The sequence below is a fragment of the Mobula birostris genome, chromosome 14 (genome assembly GCF_030028105.1).
Source record: "Mobula birostris isolate sMobBir1 chromosome 14, sMobBir1.hap1, whole genome shotgun sequence".
In the NCBI taxonomy this organism is placed as follows: domain Eukaryota; kingdom Metazoa; phylum Chordata; class Chondrichthyes; order Myliobatiformes; family Myliobatidae; genus Mobula; species Mobula birostris.
The window spans coordinates 98,575,536-98,595,878 of NC_092383.1; the positions used below are offsets into that span (position 1 = coordinate 98,575,536).

General features: G+C 50.0%; 1 protein-coding gene across 1 annotated transcript in view; it reads left to right on the forward strand.

Annotated features, from left to right (window-relative positions):
- The window catches only part of LOC140209584 (uncharacterized), a 53,565-nt gene that overhangs the window by 22,222 nt on the left and 11,000 nt on the right, over positions 1-20,343 (forward strand). The window contains exons 2-5 of the mRNA XM_072277857.1: positions 13,092-13,229; positions 13,973-14,023; positions 17,241-17,549; positions 19,481-19,795. Coding sequence (XP_072133958.1) covers positions 13,092-13,229; positions 13,973-14,023; positions 17,241-17,549; positions 19,481-19,795 — 813 coding nt within the window. The remainder of the gene's footprint in view (positions 1-13,091; positions 13,230-13,972; positions 14,024-17,240; positions 17,550-19,480; positions 19,796-20,343) is intronic.

The following is a 20,343-nucleotide window of genomic DNA, read 5'->3' on the forward strand; positions in this document are numbered from 1 at the left end:
AGATGTCGAGGGGGTGTTTAGGGTGACAGAGTGAGAGAGTGGTTAGAGAGATGTTCAGGGGGTGTTTAGGGTGACAGAGGGAGAGAGTGGTTAGAGAGATGTCGAGGGAGTGTTTAGGGTGACAGAGGGAGAGAGTGGTTAGAGAGATGTTGAGCGGGTTTTTAGGGTGACAGAGGGAGAGAGTGGTTAGAGAGATGTTGAGGGGGTGTTTAGGGTGACAGAGAGAGAGTGGTCAGAGAGATGTTGAGGGGGTGTCACAGTGACAAAGGGAGAGAGTGGTTAGAGAGATGTTGAGGGCTGTCACGGTGACAGAGGGAGAGAGTGGTTGGAGAGATGTTCAGGGGGTGTTTAGGGTGACAGAGGGAGAGGGTGGTTAGAGAGATGTTCAGGGGGTGTTTAGGGTGACAGAGGGAGAGGGTGGTTAGAGAGATGTTCAGGGGGTGTTTAGGGTGACAGAGTGCTTAGAGAGATTTTCAGGGGGTGTTTAGGGTGACAGAGGGAGAGAGTGGTTATAGAGATGTTGAGGGGGTGTTTAGGGTTACAGAGGGAGAGAGTGGTTGGAGAGATGTCGAGGGGTTGTTTAGGGTGACAGAGGGAGAGAGTGGTTAGAGAGATGTCGAGGGGGTGTTTAGGGTGACAGAGGGAGAGAGTGGTTAGAGAGATGTTGAGGGGGTGTTTAGGGTGACAGAGGGAGAGGGTTGTTAGAGAGATGTCGAGGGGGTGTTTAGGGTGACAGAGGGAGAGAGTGGTTAGAGAGATGTTGAGGGGTGTTTAGGGTGACAGAGGGAGAGAGTGGTTAGAGAGATGTCGAGGTGGTGTTTAGGGAGACAGAGGGAGAGAGTGTTTACAGAGATGTCGAGGAGGTGTTTAGGGTTGCAGAGAGAGAGAGTGGTTAGAGAGATGTCGAGGGAGTGTTTAGGGTGACAGAGGGAGAGAGTGGTTAGAGAGATGTTCAGGGTGTGTTTCGGGTTACAGAGGGAGAGAGTGGTTAGAGAGATGTCGAGGTGGTGTTTAGGGAGACAGAGGGAGAGAGTGGTTACAGAGATGTCGAGGAGGTGTTTAGGGTTGCAGAGAGAGAGAGTGGTTAGAGAGATGTCGAGGGAGTGTTTAGGGTGACAGAGGGAGAGAGTGGTTAGAGAGATGTTGAGGGGGTGTTACGGTGACAGAGGGAGAGAGTGGTTAGAGAGATGTCGAGGGGGTGTTTAGGGTGACAGAGTGAGAGAGTGGTTAGAGAGATGTTCAGGGGGTGTTTAGGGTGACAGAGGGAGAGAGTGGTTAGAGAGATGTCGAGGGGGTGTTTAGGGTGACAGAGGGAGAGAATGGTTAGAGAGATGTTGAGGGGGTGTTACGGTGACAGAGGGAGAGAGTGGTTAGAGAGATGTTGAGGGAGTTTTTAGGGTGACAGAGGGAGAGAGTGGTTAGAGAGATGTTGAGCGGGTTTTTAGGGTGACAGAGGGAGAGAGTGGTTAGAGAGATGTTGAGGAGTAGTTTAGGGTGACAGAGAGAGAGAGTGGTTAGAGAGATGTTGAGGGGGTGTCACAGTGACAGAGGGAGAGAGTGGTTAGAGAGATGTTGAGGGCTGTCACAGTGACAGAGGGAGAGAGTGGTTAGAGAGATGTCGAGGGGGTGTTTAGGGTGACAGAGGGAGAGAGTGGTTAGAGAGATGTTTAGGGGGTGTTTAGGGTGACAGAGGGAGAGGGTGGTTATTGAGATGTTCAGGGGGTGTTTAGGGTGACAGAGGGAGAGAGTGGTTAGAGAGATGTTCAGGGGGTGTTTAGGGTGACAGAGGGAGAGAGTGGTTAGAGAGAAGTTCAGAGGGTGTTTAGGGTGACAGAGGGAGAGAGTGGTTAGAGAGATGTTGAGGGGGTCTTTAGGGTGACAGAGAGAGAGAGTGGTTAGAGAGATGTTGAGGGGGTGTTTAGGGTGACAGAGGGAGAGAGTGGTTAGAGAGATGTTGAGGGGGTGTTTAGGGTGACAGAGGGAGAGGGTTGTTAGAGAGATGTCGAGGGGGTGTTTAGGGTGACAGAGGGAGAGAGTGGTTAGAGAGATGTTGAGGGGTGTTTAGGGTGACAGAGGGAGAGAGTGGTTAGAGAGATGTTCAGGGTGTGTTTCGGCTTACAGAGGGAGAGAGTGGTTAGAGGGATGTCGAGGGGGTGTTTTGGGAGACAGAGGGAGAGAGTGGTTTGAGAGATGTCGAGGAGGTGTTTAGGGTTACAGAGGGAGAGAGTGGTTAGAGAGATGTCGAGGGAGTGTTTAGGGTGACAGAGGGAGAGAGTGGTTAGAGAGATGTTGAGGGGGTGTTATGGTGACAGAGGGAGAGAGTGGTTAGAGAGATGTCGAGGGGGTGTTTAGGGTGACAGAGTGAGAGAGTGGTTAGAGAGATGTTCAGGGGGTGTTTAGGGTGACAGAGGGAGAGAGTGGTTAGAGAGATGTCGAGGGAGTGTTTAGGGTGACAGAGGGAGAGAGTGGTTAGAGAGATGTTGAGCGGGTTTTTAGGGTGACAGAGGGAGAGAGTGGTTAGAGAGATGTTGAGGGGGTGTTTAGGGTGACAGAGAGAGAGTGGTCAGAGAGATGTTGAGGGGGTGTCACAGTGACAAAGGGAGAGAGTGGTTAGAGAGATGTTGAGGGCTGTCACGGTGACAGAGGGAGAGAGTGGTTGGAGAGATGTTCAGGGGGTGTTTAGGGTGACAGAGGGAGAGGGTGGTTAGAGAGATGTTCAGGGGGTGTTTAGGGTGACAGAGGGAGAGGGTGGTTAGAGAGATGTTCAGGGGGTGTTTAGGGTGACAGAGTGCTTAGAGAGATTTTCAGGGGGTGTTTAGGGTGACAGAGGGAGAGAGTGGTTATAGAGATGTTGAGGGGGTGTTTAGGGTTACAGAGGGAGAGAGTGGTTGGAGAGATGTCGAGGGGGTGTTTAGGGTGACAGAGGGAGAGAGTGGTTAGAGAGATGTCGAGGGGGTGTTTAGGGTGACAGAGGGAGAGAGTGGTTAGAGAGATGTTGAGGGGGTGTTTAGGGTGACAGAGGGAGAGGGTTGTTAGAGAGATGTCGAGGGGGTGTTTAGGGTGACAGAGGGAGAGAGTGGTTAGAGAGATGTTGAGGGGTGTTTAGGGTGACAGAGGGAGAGAGTGGTTAGAGAGATGTTCAGGGTGTGTTTCGGCTTACAGAGGGAGAGAGTGGTTAGAGGGATGTCGAGGGGGTGTTTTGGGAGACAGAGGGAGAGAGTGGTTTGAGAGATGTCGAGGAGGTGTTTAGGGTTACAGAGGGAGAGAGTGGTTAGAGAGATGTCGAGGGAGTGTTTAGGGTGACAGAGGGAGAGAGTGGTTAGAGAGATGTTGAGGGGGTGTTTAGGGTGACAGAGGGAGAGGGTTGTTAGAGAGATGTCGAGGGGGTGTTTAGGGTGACAGAGGGAGAGAGTGGTTAGAGAGATGGTGAGGGGGTGTTTAGGGTGACAGAGGGAGAGAGTGGTTAGAGAGATGTTGAGAGGGTGTTTAGGGTGACAGAGGGAGAGAGTGGTTAGAGAGATGTTCAGGGTGTGTTTCGGGTTACAGAGGGAGAGAGTGGTTAGAGAGATGTCGAGGTGGTGTTTAGGGAGACAGAGGGAGAGAGTGGTTACAGAGATGTCGAGGAGGTGTTTAGGGTTGCAGAGAGAGAGAGTGGTTAGAGAGATGTTGAGGGGGTGTTACGGTGACAGAGGGAGAGAGTGGTTAGAGAGATGTCGAGGGGGTGTTTAGGGTGACAGAGTGAGAGAGTGGTTAGAGAGATGTTCAGGGGGTGTTTAGGGTGACAGAGGGAGAGAGTGGTTAGAGAGATGTCGAGGGGGTGTTTAGGGTGACAGAGGGAGAGAATGGTTAGAGAGATGTTGAGGGGGTGTTACGGTGACAGAGGGAGAGAGTGGTTAGAGAGATGTTGAGGGAGTTTTTAGGGTGACAGAGGGAGAGAGTGGTTAGAGAGATGTTGAGCGGGTTTTTAGGGTGACAGAGGGAGAGAGTGGTTAGAGAGATGTTGAGGAGTAGTTTAGGGTGACAGAGAGAGAGAGTGGTTAGAGAGATGTTGAGGGGGTGTCACAGTGACAGAGGGAGAGAGTGGTTAGAGAGATGTTGAGGGCTGTCACAGTGACAGAGGGAGAGAGTGGTTAGAGAGATGTCGAGGGGGTGTTTAGGGTGACAGAGGGAGAGAGTGGTTAGAGAGATGTTTAGGGGGTGTTTAGGGTGACAGAGGGAGAGAGTGGTTATTGAGATGTTCAGGGGGTGTTTAGGGTGACAGAGGGAGAGAGTGGTTAGAGAGATGTTCAGGGGGTGTTTAGGGTGACAGAGGGAGAGAGTGGTTAGAGAGAAGTTCAGAGGGTGTTTAGGGTGACAGAGGGAGAGAGTGGTTAGAGAGATGTTGAGGGGGTCTTTAGGGTGACAGAGAGAGAGAGTGGTTAGAGAGATGTTGAGGGGGTGTTTAGGGTGACAGAGGGAGAGAGTGGTTAGAGAGATGTTGAGGGGGTGTTTAGGGTGACAGAGGGAGAGGGTTGTTAGAGAGATGTCGAGGGGGTGTTTAGGGTGACAGAGGGAGAGAGTGGTTAGAGAGATGTTGAGGGGTGTTTAGGGTGACAGAGGGAGAGAGTGGTTAGAGAGATGTTCAGGGTGTGTTTCGGCTTACAGAGGGAGAGAGTGGTTAGAGGGATGTCGAGGGGGTGTTTTGGGAGACAGAGGGAGAGAGTGGTTTGAGAGATGTCGAGGAGGTGTTTAGGGTTACAGAGGGAGAGAGTGGTTAGAGAGATGTCGAGGGAGTGTTTAGGGTGACAGAGGGAGAGAGTGGTTAGAGAGATGTTGAGGGGGTGTTATGGTGACAGAGGGAGAGAGTGGTTAGAGAGATGTCGAGGGGGTGTTTAGGGTGACAGAGTGAGAGAGTGGTTAGAGAGATGTTCAGGGGGTGTTTAGGGTGACAGAGGGAGAGAGTGGTTAGAGAGATGTCGAGGGAGTGTTTAGGGTGACAGAGGGAGAGAGTGGTTAGAGAGATGTTGAGCGGGTTTTTAGGGTGACAGAGGGAGAGAGTGGTTAGAGAGATGTTGAGGGGGTGTTTAGGGTGACAGAGAGAGAGTGGTCAGAGAGATGTTGAGGGGGTGTCACAGTGACAAAGGGAGAGAGTGGTTAGAGAGATGTTGAGGGCTGTCACGGTGACAGAGGGAGAGAGTGGTTGGAGAGATGTTCAGGGGGTGTTTAGGGTGACAGAGGGAGAGGGTGGTTAGAGAGATGTTCAGGGGGTGTTTAGGGTGACAGAGGGAGAGGGTGGTTAGAGAGATGTTCAGGGGGTGTTTAGGGTGACAGAGTGCTTAGAGAGATTTTCAGGGGGTGTTTAGGGTGACAGAGGGAGAGAGTGGTTATAGAGATGTTGAGGGGGTGTTTAGGGTTACAGAGGGAGAGAGTGGTTGGAGAGATGTCGAGGGGGTGTTTAGGGTGACAGAGGGAGAGAGTGGTTAGAGAGATGTCGAGGGGGTGTTTAGGGTGACAGAGGGAGAGAGTGGTTAGAGAGATGTCGAGGGGGTGTTTAGGGTGAGAGAGGAAGTGAGTGGTTAGAGAGATGTCGAGGGGTTGTTTAGGGTGACAGAGGAAGAGAGTGGTTAGAGAGATGTTGAGGGGGTGTTTAGGGTGAGAGAGGGAGAGAGTGGTATGAGAGATGTTGAGGGGGTGTTTAGGGTTACAGAGGGAGAGAGTGGTTAGAGAGATGTCGAGGGGGTGTTTAGGGTGACAGAGGGAGAGAGTGGTTAGAGAGATGTTGAGTGGGTTTTTAGGGTGACAGAGGGAGAGAGTGGTTAGGGAGATGTTGAGGGGGTGTTACGGTGACAGAGGGAGAGAGTGGTTAGAGAGATGTTGAGGGAGTGTTACGGTGACAGAGGGAGAGAGTGGTTAGAGAGATGTTGAGGGGGTGTTTAGGGTGACAGAGGGAGAGAGTGGTTAGAGAGATGTCGAGGGGGTGTTTAGGGTGACTGAGAGAGAGAGTGGTTAGAGAGATGTTGAGGGGGTGTTTAGGGTGACAGAGGGAGAGAGTGGTTAGAGAGATGTTGAGGGGGTGTTTAGGGTGACAGAGGGAGAGAGTGGTTAGGGAGATGTTGAGGGGGTGTCACGGTGACAGAGGGAGAGAGTGGTTAGAGAGATATTCAGGGGGTGTTTAGGGTGACAGAGAGAGAGAGTGGTTAGAGAGATGTTGAGGGGGTGTCACGGTGACAGAGGGAGAGGGTTATTAGATGTCCAGGGGGTGTTTAGGGTGACAGAGGGAGAGAGTGGTTAGAGAGATGTTCAGGGTGTGTTTCGGGTTACAGAGGGAGAGAGTTGTTAGAGAGATGTTGAGGGGGTGTTTAGGGTGACAGAGGGAGAGAGTTGTTAGAGAGATGTCGAGGGGGTGTTTAGGGTGACAGAGGGAGAGAGTGGTTAGAGAGATGTTGAGGGGGTGTTTAGGGTGACAGAGGGAGAGAGTGGTTAGAGAGATGTCGAGGAGGTGTTTAGGGTGACAGAGGGAGAGAGTGGTTAGAGAGATGTCGAGGAGGTGTTTAGGGTTACAGAGGGAGAGAGTGGTTAGAGAGATGTCGAGGGAGTGTTTAGGGTGACAGAGGGAGAGAGTGGTTAGAGAGATGTTGAGGGGGTGTTACGGTGACAGAGGGAGAGAGTGGTTAGAGAGATGTCGAGGGGGTGTTTAGGGTGACAGAGGGAGAGAGTGGTTAGAGAGATGTTGAGCGGGTTTTTAGGGTGACAGAGGGAGAGAGTGGTTAGAGAGATGTTGAGGGGGTATTTAGGGTGACAGAGAGAGAGTGGTTAGAGAGATGTTGAGGGGGTGTCACTGACAAAGGGAGAGAGTGGTTAGAGAGATGTTGAGGGCTGTCACGGTGACAGAGGGAGAGAGTGGTTAGAGAGATGTCGAGGGGGTTTTTAGGGTGACAGAGGGAGAGAGTGGTTAGAGAGATGTTGAGGGGGTGTTTAGGGTGACAGAGAGAGAGTGGTTAGAGAGATGTTGAGGGGGTGTCACTGACAAAGGGAGAGAGTGGTTAGAGAGATGTTGAGGGCTGTCATGGTGACAGAGGGAGAGAGTGGTTAGAGAGATGTCGAGGGGGTGTTTAGGGTGACAGAGGGAGAGAGTGGTTAGAGAGATGTTGAGGGGGTGTTTAGGGTGACAGAGGGAGAGAGTGGTTAGATTGATGTCGAGGAGGTGTTTAGGGTGACAGAGGGAGAGAGTGGTTAGAGAGATGTTGAGGGGGTGTTTAGGGTGACAGAGGGAGAGAGTGATCAGAGAGATGTTGAGGGGGTGTTTAGGGTTACAGAGGGAGAGAGTGGTTAGAGAGATGTTGAGGGGGTGTTTAGGGTGACAGAGGGAGAGAGTGGTTAGAGAGATGTTGAGGGGGTGTTTAGGGTGACAGAGAGAGAGAGTGGTTAGAGAGATGTTGAGGGGGTGTCACAGTGATAGAGGGAGAGAGTGGTTAGAGAGATGTTGAGGGGGTGTTTAGGGTGACAGAGGGAGAGAGTGGTTAGAGAGATGTTGAGGGGGTGTTTAGGGTTACAGAGGGAGAGAGTGGTTAGAGAGATGTTGAGTGGGTGTTTAGGGTGACAGAGGGAGAGAGTGGTTAGAGAGATGTTGAGTGGGTTTTTAGGGTGACAGAGGGGGAGAGTGGTTAGAGAGATGTCGAGGGAGTGTTTAGGGTGACAGAGGGAGAGAGTGGTTAGAGAGATGTTCAGGGGGTGTCACGGTGACAGAGGGAGAGAGTGGTTATAGAGATGTTGAGCGGGTGTTTCGGGTGACAGACGGAGAGAGTGGTTAGAGAGATGTTGAGGGGGTTTTTAGGGTGACAGAGGGAGAGAGTGGTTAGAGAGATGTCGAGGGGGTGTTTAGGGTGACAGAGGGAGAGAGTGGTTAGAGAGATGTCGAGGGGGTGTTTAGGGTGACAGAGGGAGAGAGTGGTTAGAGAGATGTCGAGGGGGTGTTTAGGGTGACAGACGGAGAAAGTGGTTAGAGAGATGTTGAGGGGGTGTTTAGGGTGACAGAGGGAGAGAGTGGTTAGAGGGATGTTGAGGGGGTGTTTAGGGTGACAGACAGAGAGAGTGGTTAGAGAGATGTTGAGGGGGTGTTTAGGGTGACAGAGGGAGAGAGTGGTTAGAGAGATGTTGAGGGGGTGTTTAGGGTGACAGAGGGAGAGAGTGGTTAGAGAGATGTTGAGGGGGTGTTTACGGTGACAGAGGGAGAGAGTGGTTAGAGAGATGTTGAGGGGGTGTTTAGGGTGACAGAGGGAGAGAGTGGTTAGAGAGATGTCGAGCGGGTGTTTAGGGTGACAGAGGGAGAGAGTGGTTAGAGAGATGTTCAGGGGGTGTTTAGGGTGACAGAGGGAGAGAGTGTTTAGAGAGATGTTGAGTGGGTGTTTAGTGTGACAGAGGGAGAGAGTGTTTAGAGAGATGTTGAGTGGGTGTTTAGGGTGACAGAGGGAGAGAGTGGTTAGAGAGATGTTGAGGGGGTGTTTAGGGTGACAGAGGGAGAGAGTGGTTAGAGAGATGTTGAGGGGGTGTTTAGGGTTACAGAGGGAGAGAGTGGTTAGAGAGATGTTGAGGGGGTGTTTAGGGTGACAGAGGGAGAGAGTGGTTAGAGAGATGTCAAGGGGGTGTTTAGGGTGGCAGAGGGAGAGAGTGGTTAGAGAGATGTCGAGGGGGTGTTTAGGGTGACAGACGGAGAAAGTGGTTAGAGAGATGTTGAGGGGGTGTTTAGGGTGACAGAGGGAGAGAGTGGTTAGAGGGATGTTGAGGGGGTGTTTAGGGTGACAGACAGAGAGAGTGGTTAGAGAGATGTTGAGGGGGTGTTTAGGGTGACAGAGGGAGAGAGTGGTTAGAGAGATGTTGAGGGGGTGTTTAGGGTGACAGAGGGAGAGAGTGGTTAGAGAGATGTTGAGGGGGTGTTTACGGTGACAGAGGGAGAGAGTGGTTAGAGAGATGTTGAGGGGGTGTTTAGGGTGACAGAGGGAGAGAGTGGTTAGAGAGATGTCGAGCGGGTGTTTAGGGTGACAGAGGGAGAGAGTGGTTAGAGAGATGTTCAGGGGGTGTTTAGGGTGACAGAGGGAGAGAGTGTTTAGAGAGATGTTGAGTGGGTGTTTAGTGTGACAGAGGGAGAGAGTGTTTAGAGAGATGTTGAGTGGGTGTTTAGGGTGACAGAGGGAGAGAGTGGTTAGAGAGATGTTGAGGGGGTGTTTAGGGTGACAGAGGGAGAGAGTGGTTAGAGAGATGTTGAGGGGGTGTTTAGGGTTACAGAGGGAGAGAGTGGTTAGAGAGATGTTGAGGGGGTGTTTAGGGTGACAGAGGGAGAGAGTGGTTAGAGAGATGTCAAGGGGGTGTTTAGGGTGGCAGAGGGAGAGAGTGGTTAGAGAGATGTTGAGGGGGTGTTTAGGGTGAGAGAGGGAGAGAGTGGTTAGAGAGATGTTGAGGGGTTGTTTAGGGTGACAGAGGGAGAGAGTGGTTAGAGAGATGTAGAGGGGGTGTTAAGGTGACAGAGGGAGAGAGTGGTTAGAGAGATGTTGAGGGGGTGTTTAGGGTGACTGAGGGAGAGAGTGGTTAGAGAGATGTTGAGGGGTTGTTTAGGGTGACAGAGGGAGAGAGTGGTTAGAGAGATGTTGAGGGGGTGTTAAGGTGACAGAGGGAGAGAGTGGTTAGAGAGATGTGCAGGGGGTGTTTAGGGTGACAGAGGGAGAGAGTGGTTAGAGAGATGTTCAGGGGGTTTTTAGGGTGACAGAGGGAGAGAGTGGTTAGAGAGATGTTGAGGGGGTGTTAAGGTGACAGAGGGAGAGAGTGGTTAGAGAGATGTTGAGGGGGTGTTACGGTGACAGAGGGTGAGAGTGGTTAGAGAGATGTCGAGGGGGTGTTTAGGGTGACAGAGAGAGAGAGTGGTTAGAGAGATGTTGAGGGGGTGTCACAGTGACAGAGGGAGAGAGTGGTTAGAGAGATGTTGAGGTGGTGTTTAGGGTGACAGAGGGATAGAGTGGTTAGAGAGATTTTGAGGGGGTGTTTAGGGTGACAGAGGGAGAGAGTCGTTAGAGAGATGTTGAGGGGGTGTTTAGGGTGACAGAGGGAGAGAGTGGTTAGAGAGATGTTGAGGGGGTGTTTAGGGTGACAGTGGGAGAGAGTGGTTAGAGAGATGTTGAGGGGGTGTTTAGGGTGACAGAGGGAGAGAGTGGTTAGAGGGATGTTGAGGGGGTGTTTAGGGTGACAGAAGGAGAGAGTGGTTAGAGAGATGTTGAGGGGGTGTTTAGGGTGACAGAGGGAGTGGGTGGTTTGACAGATGGTGTGAAGAATTGTTTAGGGAGCTGGATGGGGAGTCGATTTGACAGCTGCTTTGTCATAGATAGCATTGACATTCTTGAGAGTTGTTGGAGTTGCAAGTGGAGGGCTGAAGAGGTGACAGGTCCGGTGGAGTTTCTGGTCAGTTCTGATAAGCATAATGTCTACTCCTGGCATCGCTTTCTATTACTACAGGGCATCACAGTTTGCTCAAAGAGATGCACATATGCACTCATAAACACACAGACACCACACACACACACACACCACACCTGCACACACACACACCACACACACCCACACCCACACACACACACCACACCTGCACACACACACACCACACACACCCACACACACAGACACACAGACACTCACACATGCACACACGCACACCCACACACGGAAAGAGATAGATAGGAAGAGAGAGCAAACTCATCACCAGAATCCGTTTCACTGTTCTTGAGACAATTCGGTAGCTGTAGATGGATTTCCACCAGGATGATGTCAAGATCCACATGTCAGCTTGATGAAGAATGTAAAAGGCCATGGGATGCAAGGGAGCACAGGAAGTTGGACCAATTTGAAGCAAAGTGGGACAGTTAAGAGTTGTGGCTGGCACTGTTACCAATGGCCCTCATAGTGTCAGTGGTCCGTCTCTCACTGTGTTCTAAACAGTAATGGTTTTGAGCTGCATGCAAGGGCACGGTGCAGAAGCCTGGCAGATTGTATAAACCCTGTCCATGTGGATGGCAGTGTGGAGTAGACCCCCAATCTGCAGGGAGGTACTGGTACAGGTGGGATAGAACGTAGAACATACGAGGGGTCATTGTTACGTTCATGGCCTAAGGTAGAAGGAGCCAATTTTAGAAAACCTAGCACATTTATTTTTCAATATAGTCCCGTCCTACATTTACACACTTAATCCAGTGGTCATGGAGCATACGGATCCCTGCTTTGTAGAAGTCGGTGTCTTGGACCTCCAGAAGTGGTCAACAGCAGGGGTGATTGATAAGTTTGTGGCCTAATGTAGAAGGAGATGAGTTATTAACTTCAAACTTTCTGATTAATCACTCAAAGAGTTGAACTGCACATGCATGTAATGACAGCTGTATAACTCATGTCCTTCCACCTTAGGCCACGAACTTATCATCACCCCTGCTGTCGACTACTGTGTCTGGTGCTCCCGATGTGGCCTTCTATATATTGGCGAGACCCGACGCAGACAGGGAGATCATTTCACTGAACACCTACGCTCTGTCCGCCAGAGAAAGCAGGATCTCCCAGTGGCCACACACTTTAATTCCACGTCCCATTCCAATTCTGACATGTCTATCCACGGCCTCCTCTACTGTAGAGATGAAGCCACACTAAGGTTGGAGGAACAACACCTTATATTCTGTCTGGGTAGCCTCCAACCTGATGGCATGAACATCGACTTCTCTAACTTCCGCTGATGCCCCACCTCCCCCTCGTACCCCATCTGTTACTTATTTATATGCACACATTCTTTCTCTCACTCTCCTTTTTCTCCCTTTGTGCCTCTCACTATACCCCTTGCCCATCCTCTGGGCTTTTCTCCCCCCTCCCTCTTGTCTTTCTTCCTGGGCCTCCTGTCCCATGATCCTCTCGTATCCCTTTTGCCAATCACCTGCCCAGCTCTTGGCTCCATCCTTCCCCCTCCTGTCTTCTCCTGTCATTTCAGATCTCCCCCTCCCCCTCCCACTTTCAAATCTCTTACTCACTCTTCCTTCAGTTAGTCCTGACGAAGGGTCTCGGCCTGAAACGTCGACTGTACCTCTTCCTAGAGATGCTGCCTGGCCTGCTGCGTTCACCAGCAACTTTGATGTGTGTTGCTTGAATTTCCAGCATCTGCAGATTTCCTGTGTTCATGCATGGTAGGTTATGTCTAAGCAATCTTATAGAGTTTTTCAAGGAAGTTACCAGGAAAGTGGATGAAGGCAAGGCAGTGGATGTTGTCCACGTGGGATTTAGTAAGACATTTGGCAAGGTCCCACATGGGAAGCCGGTCAAGAAAGTTCAGTCACTCAGCATTGAGGCTGAGGGAGCAAATTGGATTAGACATTGGCTCTGTGGGAGAAGCCAGAGAATGGTAGTAGATGGTTGCCTCTCTGACTGGAGGCCTGCGACTCGTGCCGCAGGGATCGGTGCTGGGTCCTTTGTTGTTCATCATCTGTCTCAATGATCTGGATGATAACCTGGTTAACTGGATCAGCAAATTTGTGGATGGCACCAAAATCCAGTGTGCAGTGGACGATGAGGAAGGTATCATGGTGTGCACAGGGATCTGCAACAGCTGGAAAAATGGGCTGAAAAATAGCAGATGGAATTTAATGCAATTGTGATGTTTTGCACTTTGGGAGGATCAACCAGGGTAGATCTTACACAGTCAGCGGTAGGGCATTGAGGAGTGTGGTAGAACAAAGGGATCTGCGAGTACAGGTACGTAATCCACTGAAAGTGGAGTCACAGGTAGATGGAGTCATGAAGAAAGCTTTTGGCACATTGGCCTTCATAAATCAATGTATTAAGTACAGGAGATGGGCTGTTATGTTGAAGATGTATAAGACATTATTGAGGCCAGGGTTCTCTGCGGTGTTGGTCAGCTACCTACAAGAAAGACGTAAACAAGGTTGAAAGAGTGCAGAGAAAATTTTTAAGGATGTTGCTGCATCTGGAGGACCGGATCTATCTGGGAAGATTGGCAGGTAGTAAAGAGTGGATCAATGAATCCCGCATCACTGGGAGCAAGATGATAGGATTAAACATGGATTTTTCTTCCTCCCCAGGAGTGGGGTTGACTGCTGCCTTCATCATGTTTATTCGGAAAAAATGGAGGTCGAGAAAACTGACAACAGGGCAGATATTGATGGAACTAATTCACATTGCAACAAAAGAAGGCAACAACTGGGAAGATGTGATTCAGCGTAAGTGCCCACACAGTTCCCTGAGTCGTTTGGGGGGCGGGGGGAGGAAGTTTGAAGAGGGCCATTGTGAGCTGGGGCAGGGTGGGTAGAGGCATGTGTGAAGCAAGGCTGCTATGTGCTGGGGAATGTTGCTGGGCAGATTAACAAAAGGAATCTGGTTAATTAACAAGAGGGATTGGTCCCCTAATCTGAGGAAAGACATTCTTGCCATAGAGGGAGTACAAAGAAGGTTCACCAGATTGATTCCTGGGATGACAGGACTTTCATATGATGAAAGACTGGATCCACTAGGCTTATACTTGCTGGAATTTAGAAGATTGAGGTGGGATCTTATTGAAATGTATAAAATTCTAAAGGGATTGGACAGGCTAGATGCAGGAAGATTGTTCCCGATGTTGGGGAAGTCCAGAACGAGGGGTCACAGTTTGAGGATAAAGGGGAAGCCTTTTAGGACTGAGATGAGGAAAAACTTTTTCACACAGAGAGTGGTGAATCTGAGGGATTCTCTGCCACAGGAAACAGTTGAGGCCAGTTCATTGGCTATATTTAAGAGGGAGTTAGATATAGCCCTTGTGGCTAAAGGGATCAGGGGGTATGGAGGGAAGGCTGGTGCAGGGTTCTGAGTTGGATGATCAGCCATGATCATACTGAATGGCGGTGCAGGCTTGAAGGGCCAAATGGCCTACTCCTGCACCTATTTTCTATGTTTCTATGATTCTTATCACCTGTATTCTCCCCTACAGACCTGTGGAATGGTGGAAAGGTCAGCAATACCTCCCAAAGCCATAGAGACGGTAAGGTACCAAACTGAGTCTCATCCCTGTCTCCATGCCTCAATCATGAGATATCGCTGGGAAGAGAGGAAGTACAAACTGGGAGATCAAGAGGGGGAACAAACCAACATTAACAAGGGACAAAATAAATCCAAACCTTAAGCGGAAACACTGTCCCCACACACCCAGTCACTGGGGCGCACACCCTGACACTGGTGCACACCGACCACCCAACTCCCCTGCACACTCAGTCACCGTGAAGCACCGATGCCCCCACTCACCCAGTCACTTGAATACACTGTCCCTCACACACCCGGTCACTGGGGATGACTATCCTGTCTCAGATCTTTTTCTGGTTTCCAACATGTCCACCCTCCCAACTCTTTGTAACTGTACAGAGGGTCTGTGCCTGGTGGTGAGTTCCACAGCTCTACCTGCTGGGGAAACACCTTCCCTCATCTCCTCTCCAGTTGCTTTAAACCTCTTGCCCCAGTGTCAGGGAACTCGTTCCTGTCTCTTTACTCTGCCCAGACCCCCTCACGATTTCTCATTCTCCATTCAGCCTATTCTGTTCCTCTGTGAACAACCCCAGACTCTCCCAATGCTCCACGCAGTGACAGTGTTGCAGTTCCGGGAAGGTCCTCATAATCTTCAACCCCTCCCCTCAACCCCTCTCCAGTACGACCCCATCTCACCTCGGATGTTATGACTATAATTGTCCCCGTCCTCAGGCTAACTGATAACTGCAGTATCTGTAAATAAATAATTAAATCAATCAATCAAATGTACTGGGATATGGTTGCATCTTCCATGGTGTTATACTTTCTAGGCTGAAGGAAAGTTAACTGTTTGCCTTTCTAAACTGTACTTGCCTGTATAACCCAATATTGGCCGGTCCCCTTCTCTTTCAGTGATTTGTGAAGTTGGGTTCAACCTCCTTCTGACTCTCACTCTCTCCCTCTTTCCTTGTGTTTCTTCAATGTGTTCAACCTCCCCAAACTACCTGCCCGCATCCTTTCTCCACTCCTGATTGGGTCCCATTTCCCATGGCTGCACTCCCGACTCCCCCAACCATCACTATCTGGCTGCAGGCTGCATCTTCCTTCCTCAGGGCCAGGTGCAGAGTGTCTTCACTCTGTTCCTCCGTGGGCTCGCTGTGTGATGTTGGAACTGCAGGCAGAATACTAGTCAATAGGCCGCATGGAGTTCTTCTGTCCTGCTCCAAACATGTAGGTACTACAACCAGAAAGGCTTACCATTGCCTCTACTTCCTTAGGAAGCTAAAGAAACTTGGCTTATCTCCATCAGCCCTTACCAAACGTTATTGATGCCAGAGGAATCATTCTGGTGTATGTGTCAGAGGCTTGTTGTGGCAATTGCTCTGCATGTGACCACAAGAACCGTAGAGAGTCATGGACACAGCTCAGCACATCACAGATGCCAGCCATGTCTATACTTCTGCCTCAGTAGAGCAGCCAGCGTAATTAAAGACCCCACTCATCCCAGACGTGCTCTTGTCTCCCCTCTCCCTCTTTGCAGAAGGTAGAAAAGCCAAAAAGCACATAACACCAGGCTCAAAAACAGCTTCTATTCCTCTTGTAAGACTATTGAATAGTTCTCTAGTACGATAAGATGGACTTTTGACCTCATAATCTACCTTGTTATGATCTTGTTTACTCTCTCTGTTGCTGTTACACTTTCTACAGCACTATTAGTCATAGTCATACTTTATTGATCCCGGGGGAAATTGGTTTTCGTTACAGTTGCACCATAAATAATAAATAGTCATAGAACCATAAATAGTTAAATAGTAATATGTAAATTACGCCAGTAAATTATGAAATAAGTCCAGGACCAGCCTATTGGCTCAGGGTGTCTGTCCCTCCAAGGGAGGAGTTGTAAAGTTTGATGGTCACAGGCAGGAATGACTTCCTATGACGCTCAGTGCTGCATCTCGGTGGACTGAGTCTCTGGCTGAATGTACTCCTGTGCCCACCCAGTACATTATGTAGTGGATGGGAAACATTGACCAAGATGGCATGCAACTTGGACAGCATCCTCTTTTCAGACACCACCGTGAGAGAGTCCAGTTCCATCCCCACAACATCACTGGCCTTATGAATGAGTTTGTTGATTCTGTTGGTGTCTGCTACCCTCAGCCTGCTGCCCCAGCACACAACAGCAAACACAATAGCACTGGCCACCACAGACTCGTAGAACATCCTCAGCATCGTCCGGCAGATGTTAAAGAACCTCAGTCTCCTCAGGAAATAGAGACGGCTCTGACCCTTCTTGTAGACAGCCTCAGTGTTCTTTGACCAGTCCAGTTTATTGTCGATTCGTATCCCCTGGTATTTGTAATCCTCCACTATGTCCACACTGACCCCCTGGATGGAAACAGGGGTCACCGGTACCTTAGCTCTCCTCAGGTCTACCACCAGCTCCTTGGTCTTTTTCACATTAAGCTGCAGATAATTCTGCTCACACCATGTGACAAAGTTTCCTACCGTGGCCCTGTACTCAGCCTCATCTCCCTTGCTGATGCATCCAACTATGGCAGAGTCATTAGAAAACTTCTGAAGATGACAAGACTCTGTGCAGTAGTTGAAGTCCGAGGTGTAAATGGTGAAGAGAAAGGGAGACAAGACAGTCCCCTGTGGAGCCCCAGTGCTGCTGATCACTCTGTCGGACACACAGTGTTGCAAGCACACGTACTGTGGCCTGCCAGTCAGATAGTCAAGAATCCATGACACCAGGGAAGCATCCACCTGCATCGCTGTCAGCTTCTCCCCCAGCAGAGCAGGGCAGATGGTGTTGAACACACCGGAGAAGTCGAAAAACATGACCCTCACAGTGCTCGCTGGCTTGTCCAGGTGGGCGTAGACACGGTTCAGCAGGTAGACAATGGCATCTTCAACTCCTAGTCGGGGCTGGTAGGCGAACTGGAGGGGATCTAAGTGTGGCCTGACCATAGGCCGGAGCAGCTCCAGAACAAGTCTCTCCAGGGTCTTCATGATGTGGGAGGTCAATGCCACGTTATTGTTTTACATTGAGCCAGATCAATGCATTGTGTAATGATCTGATCTGTATGCACAGCGTGCAAGACAGGTTTTTCACTGTATCTCAATACATGTGACATCAGTTAACTAGTCTGCTCCCGTGGCTGTGATACTCCCAGCTCTGACTCCTCCTGCACTCTCTGAGTTCACCTGCTGACTGTCTCCTCTTGTCTCCTCAGCTTCCCCCATCACTGTGATCGGAGCTCGGGGACACTCAGTCTCCTTAGCTCCTGGGATTCCAGTCGGACCGGATGTTATTGAGGTTGAGTGGAGACGGTTATCACCCAGAAGCGCAGTTGCACAAAGCTCAAATGGGAACATTGAATACTTCGGTCCCAAGGAATACCAGCGAAGGATAACACTTCATCCTGGGAACTTTAATCTGGAAATCAGAGATCTACGGAGAGAGGATGCTGGTGATTATGAGGTGATCATTACAGCAGCCTCAGGGGCACAGACTCTGAGAAGAGTCCAATTGGAGGTAAAAGGTGAGTGTAACACTACAGAGGGGGAGGGGCTCGATTTTCATTGGCCCTTCAGACATCCCTAACTAATGGGTGAGGTCAAATCCTGTATGTTGCCCTGTTTAGTGAACCCCATTGAGTGAGCTGTCCTGAGCTGGGCTCACGGTGCCAGAGTAGTGGGGCTGAGGCAGTCCCATCCTGGATTAGTCACCTTCCATTGGAGAGAGGTGAACACCAGATTCAGACGCCCAAGCCTGCCCACTGAGGTCGGGCCTGGTCCTTTACCTTGCTTACGTTGAGTGGAAGTTACTGTTGCCTCACCACTCAACCAGCCACTGTACAAGTCCAAGCAAAACTTTTGACTTAAAGAGCAGTCATTCTTCATTACTTTATGTAGCTGAATCAGAGGCCACCTACAGGAGGTGTCTGAAAGCCCTGGGGCAACCCCACCAAAGATCCTATCAGCGGGAAGGACAGACTCACCAACACCAGTGTCCTGGAGGAGTCTGATATGAACAGCATCTCCACCGTGATAAAGCAACACCAACTCCAATGGATAGGTCATGTCATCCAGATCCACAACTCACGTCTCTCCAAACAGATCCTTTGCTCCCAGTTAAAGGATGGTCAGCAAACCCCTGGTTTGCAAAGAAAATGCTTCGAAGATAACATCAAAGTCAGCCTAAAGTTCAACCTTAATTTAAAAACTGGGAAGACATTGCACAGAATAGATACACCCAGAGGAACTTTGACTGTAGCATTGAGAGAGTGAAAATGTCTTTGAACACACCTGCCAGTTGACTAGCACAAGTTTTCAGAGCCCTACCAGGTACTCCATCGGGGCTTGTCACCTTGCAAGGGTTCACCCTCATGAAAGACAGTCTTATGCCAGTCCGAGACAGAGATCACAGGGTCTCCAGGTGCTGCAGGGATCCTCATAGCTGTAGTTTTATTCTGTTTCAAAGTGGGTATAAAAGGCATTAAGCTCATCTGGGAGTGAAGCATCACTGCCATTTAAGATGTTGGGTTTCCCTTTGGAGGAGGTAATGGCCTGCAATCATGGCCAGAGTCCACGTGCATCTGATTCTGCCTCTAACCTTGTTCAGAAATGTTCCTTTACTCTTAAGCTATCTCTCCATAATTTGTGCCTGGCCTTCTTGTATAGTCCTGGGTTACTAGACTTGAATGCCACAGATCCATCCACGGAATTTGGTATGACAGTGGTCAAGTGTGTTGGTTTCTCTGGTTCAACAAGTGATAAGTTAGCAATAATTGTTTAGAGACATTTCCAAACTGGCCTAGTTAAAATCCCCAAAGTGATAACGAAGGCGTTGGGGTATGCTGTTTTATGCCCATTGATAACACTGCTCAGTTCTTCTACAGCCAGTTTGACAAGGGCCAGAGGTGGGATGTATGCCATGACTAAAGTGATGGCTGTAAACCTCCGCGGCACATCTGATCGTGAGATGTTTCAGGTCAGGTGGGCAGGACTATGACAGCACCACCACAAGCAGATGATCATAAAGCAAACTCCACCTCCTCTGTCCTTGAAAGATTCAGCTGTCCTATCTTGGCGGTGAATTATATAGTCACTAAACTGTATCACTGCATCCAGAATGGCGGGAGAATCCACCATTAAACAAATAACGCAAGTGCTTTTTAAAGTCCTTCTGGTCCAGCATTCTTGCTGTGATATCATCGATTTTATTTACCAGAGATTGTACATTTGCCAGCAGAATAGTCAGTATTGGGACACAAAAGACACATTTTCTTAAATGAACTTTTAAACCATGCAGAATCCTCCCTTCCGCTGTCTTAACTGGGAGATTTGGTACGTCACCAAAGACACTCGCGATCACATAACAGCAAGTTTCACAACATACGCTAGTGATATTTGACCTGATTTGATTCTCACTCTGAACTCACCTTCTGACTGCCTCCTCCTGTCTCCTCAGATATGACTGGGGCTCCTCCTACCACTGTGACTGGAACTCGGGGACACTCGGTCTCCTTACGTGTTGGGATCCCAGTCAGACCGCACGTCTGTGACGTTGTGTGGAGACGAGTAGAACGTGAAGAAAGGATAGCAAGCCATTCGGTCACGACTACAAGGTATTTTGGAGAGTACCAGCAAAGGGTAACTCTTCATCCCAGGAATTTCAGTTTGGGAATCCACGATCTACAGATGCAAGACGCCGGTCACTACCAGGTGACTGTTACTGCAGATTCGGGACAAGAAGCTACAGAGGGCATTTCATTGGAGGTGCATGGTGAGTGAGAAGTCGTGGAGGGGCTTGGATTTCACCAGCTCCTGAGACACCGCTAATTAATAGGTGAGGGTAGATCCTGGGTGTTCCCCTGTTTACTGAACCCCATTTATATCCAGAGTGCCCGTGTCCAGAGCTGGGATCATGGTCCCAGTGCAGTGGGGCTGAGTCAGTGCCAGACTGGGGCAAACTCACCCTCTACATCCCCAGAGACTGCACCAGGGGCCATGAGGGATCAAACTGTCAACTGGAGCTGGATGCTTCGAGGCTGAAGGTGCTGAGTGAACAGGTTATGGGAGGGATAGGCCAATGGAGTGGGTAGGGCTGCTGTGGATGGGCCAAGTGGTGTGTATCTCTGGGCCAACAGGAAAACGGATCCCACTGTTTCACCATGCCAAAGGCCCAATGGTATTGAGAGAGAGGAATATCGACCCTGAGATGGTGTCAGTAGCTCAGGGGTATGGAAGTTTCAGGTGGAACAGAGCGGAGGGGCTTGCCTGAGGAGAGGTCGTGGACAGATCGGTAGGATAGTGAGGGTATCCTGGCTGCTG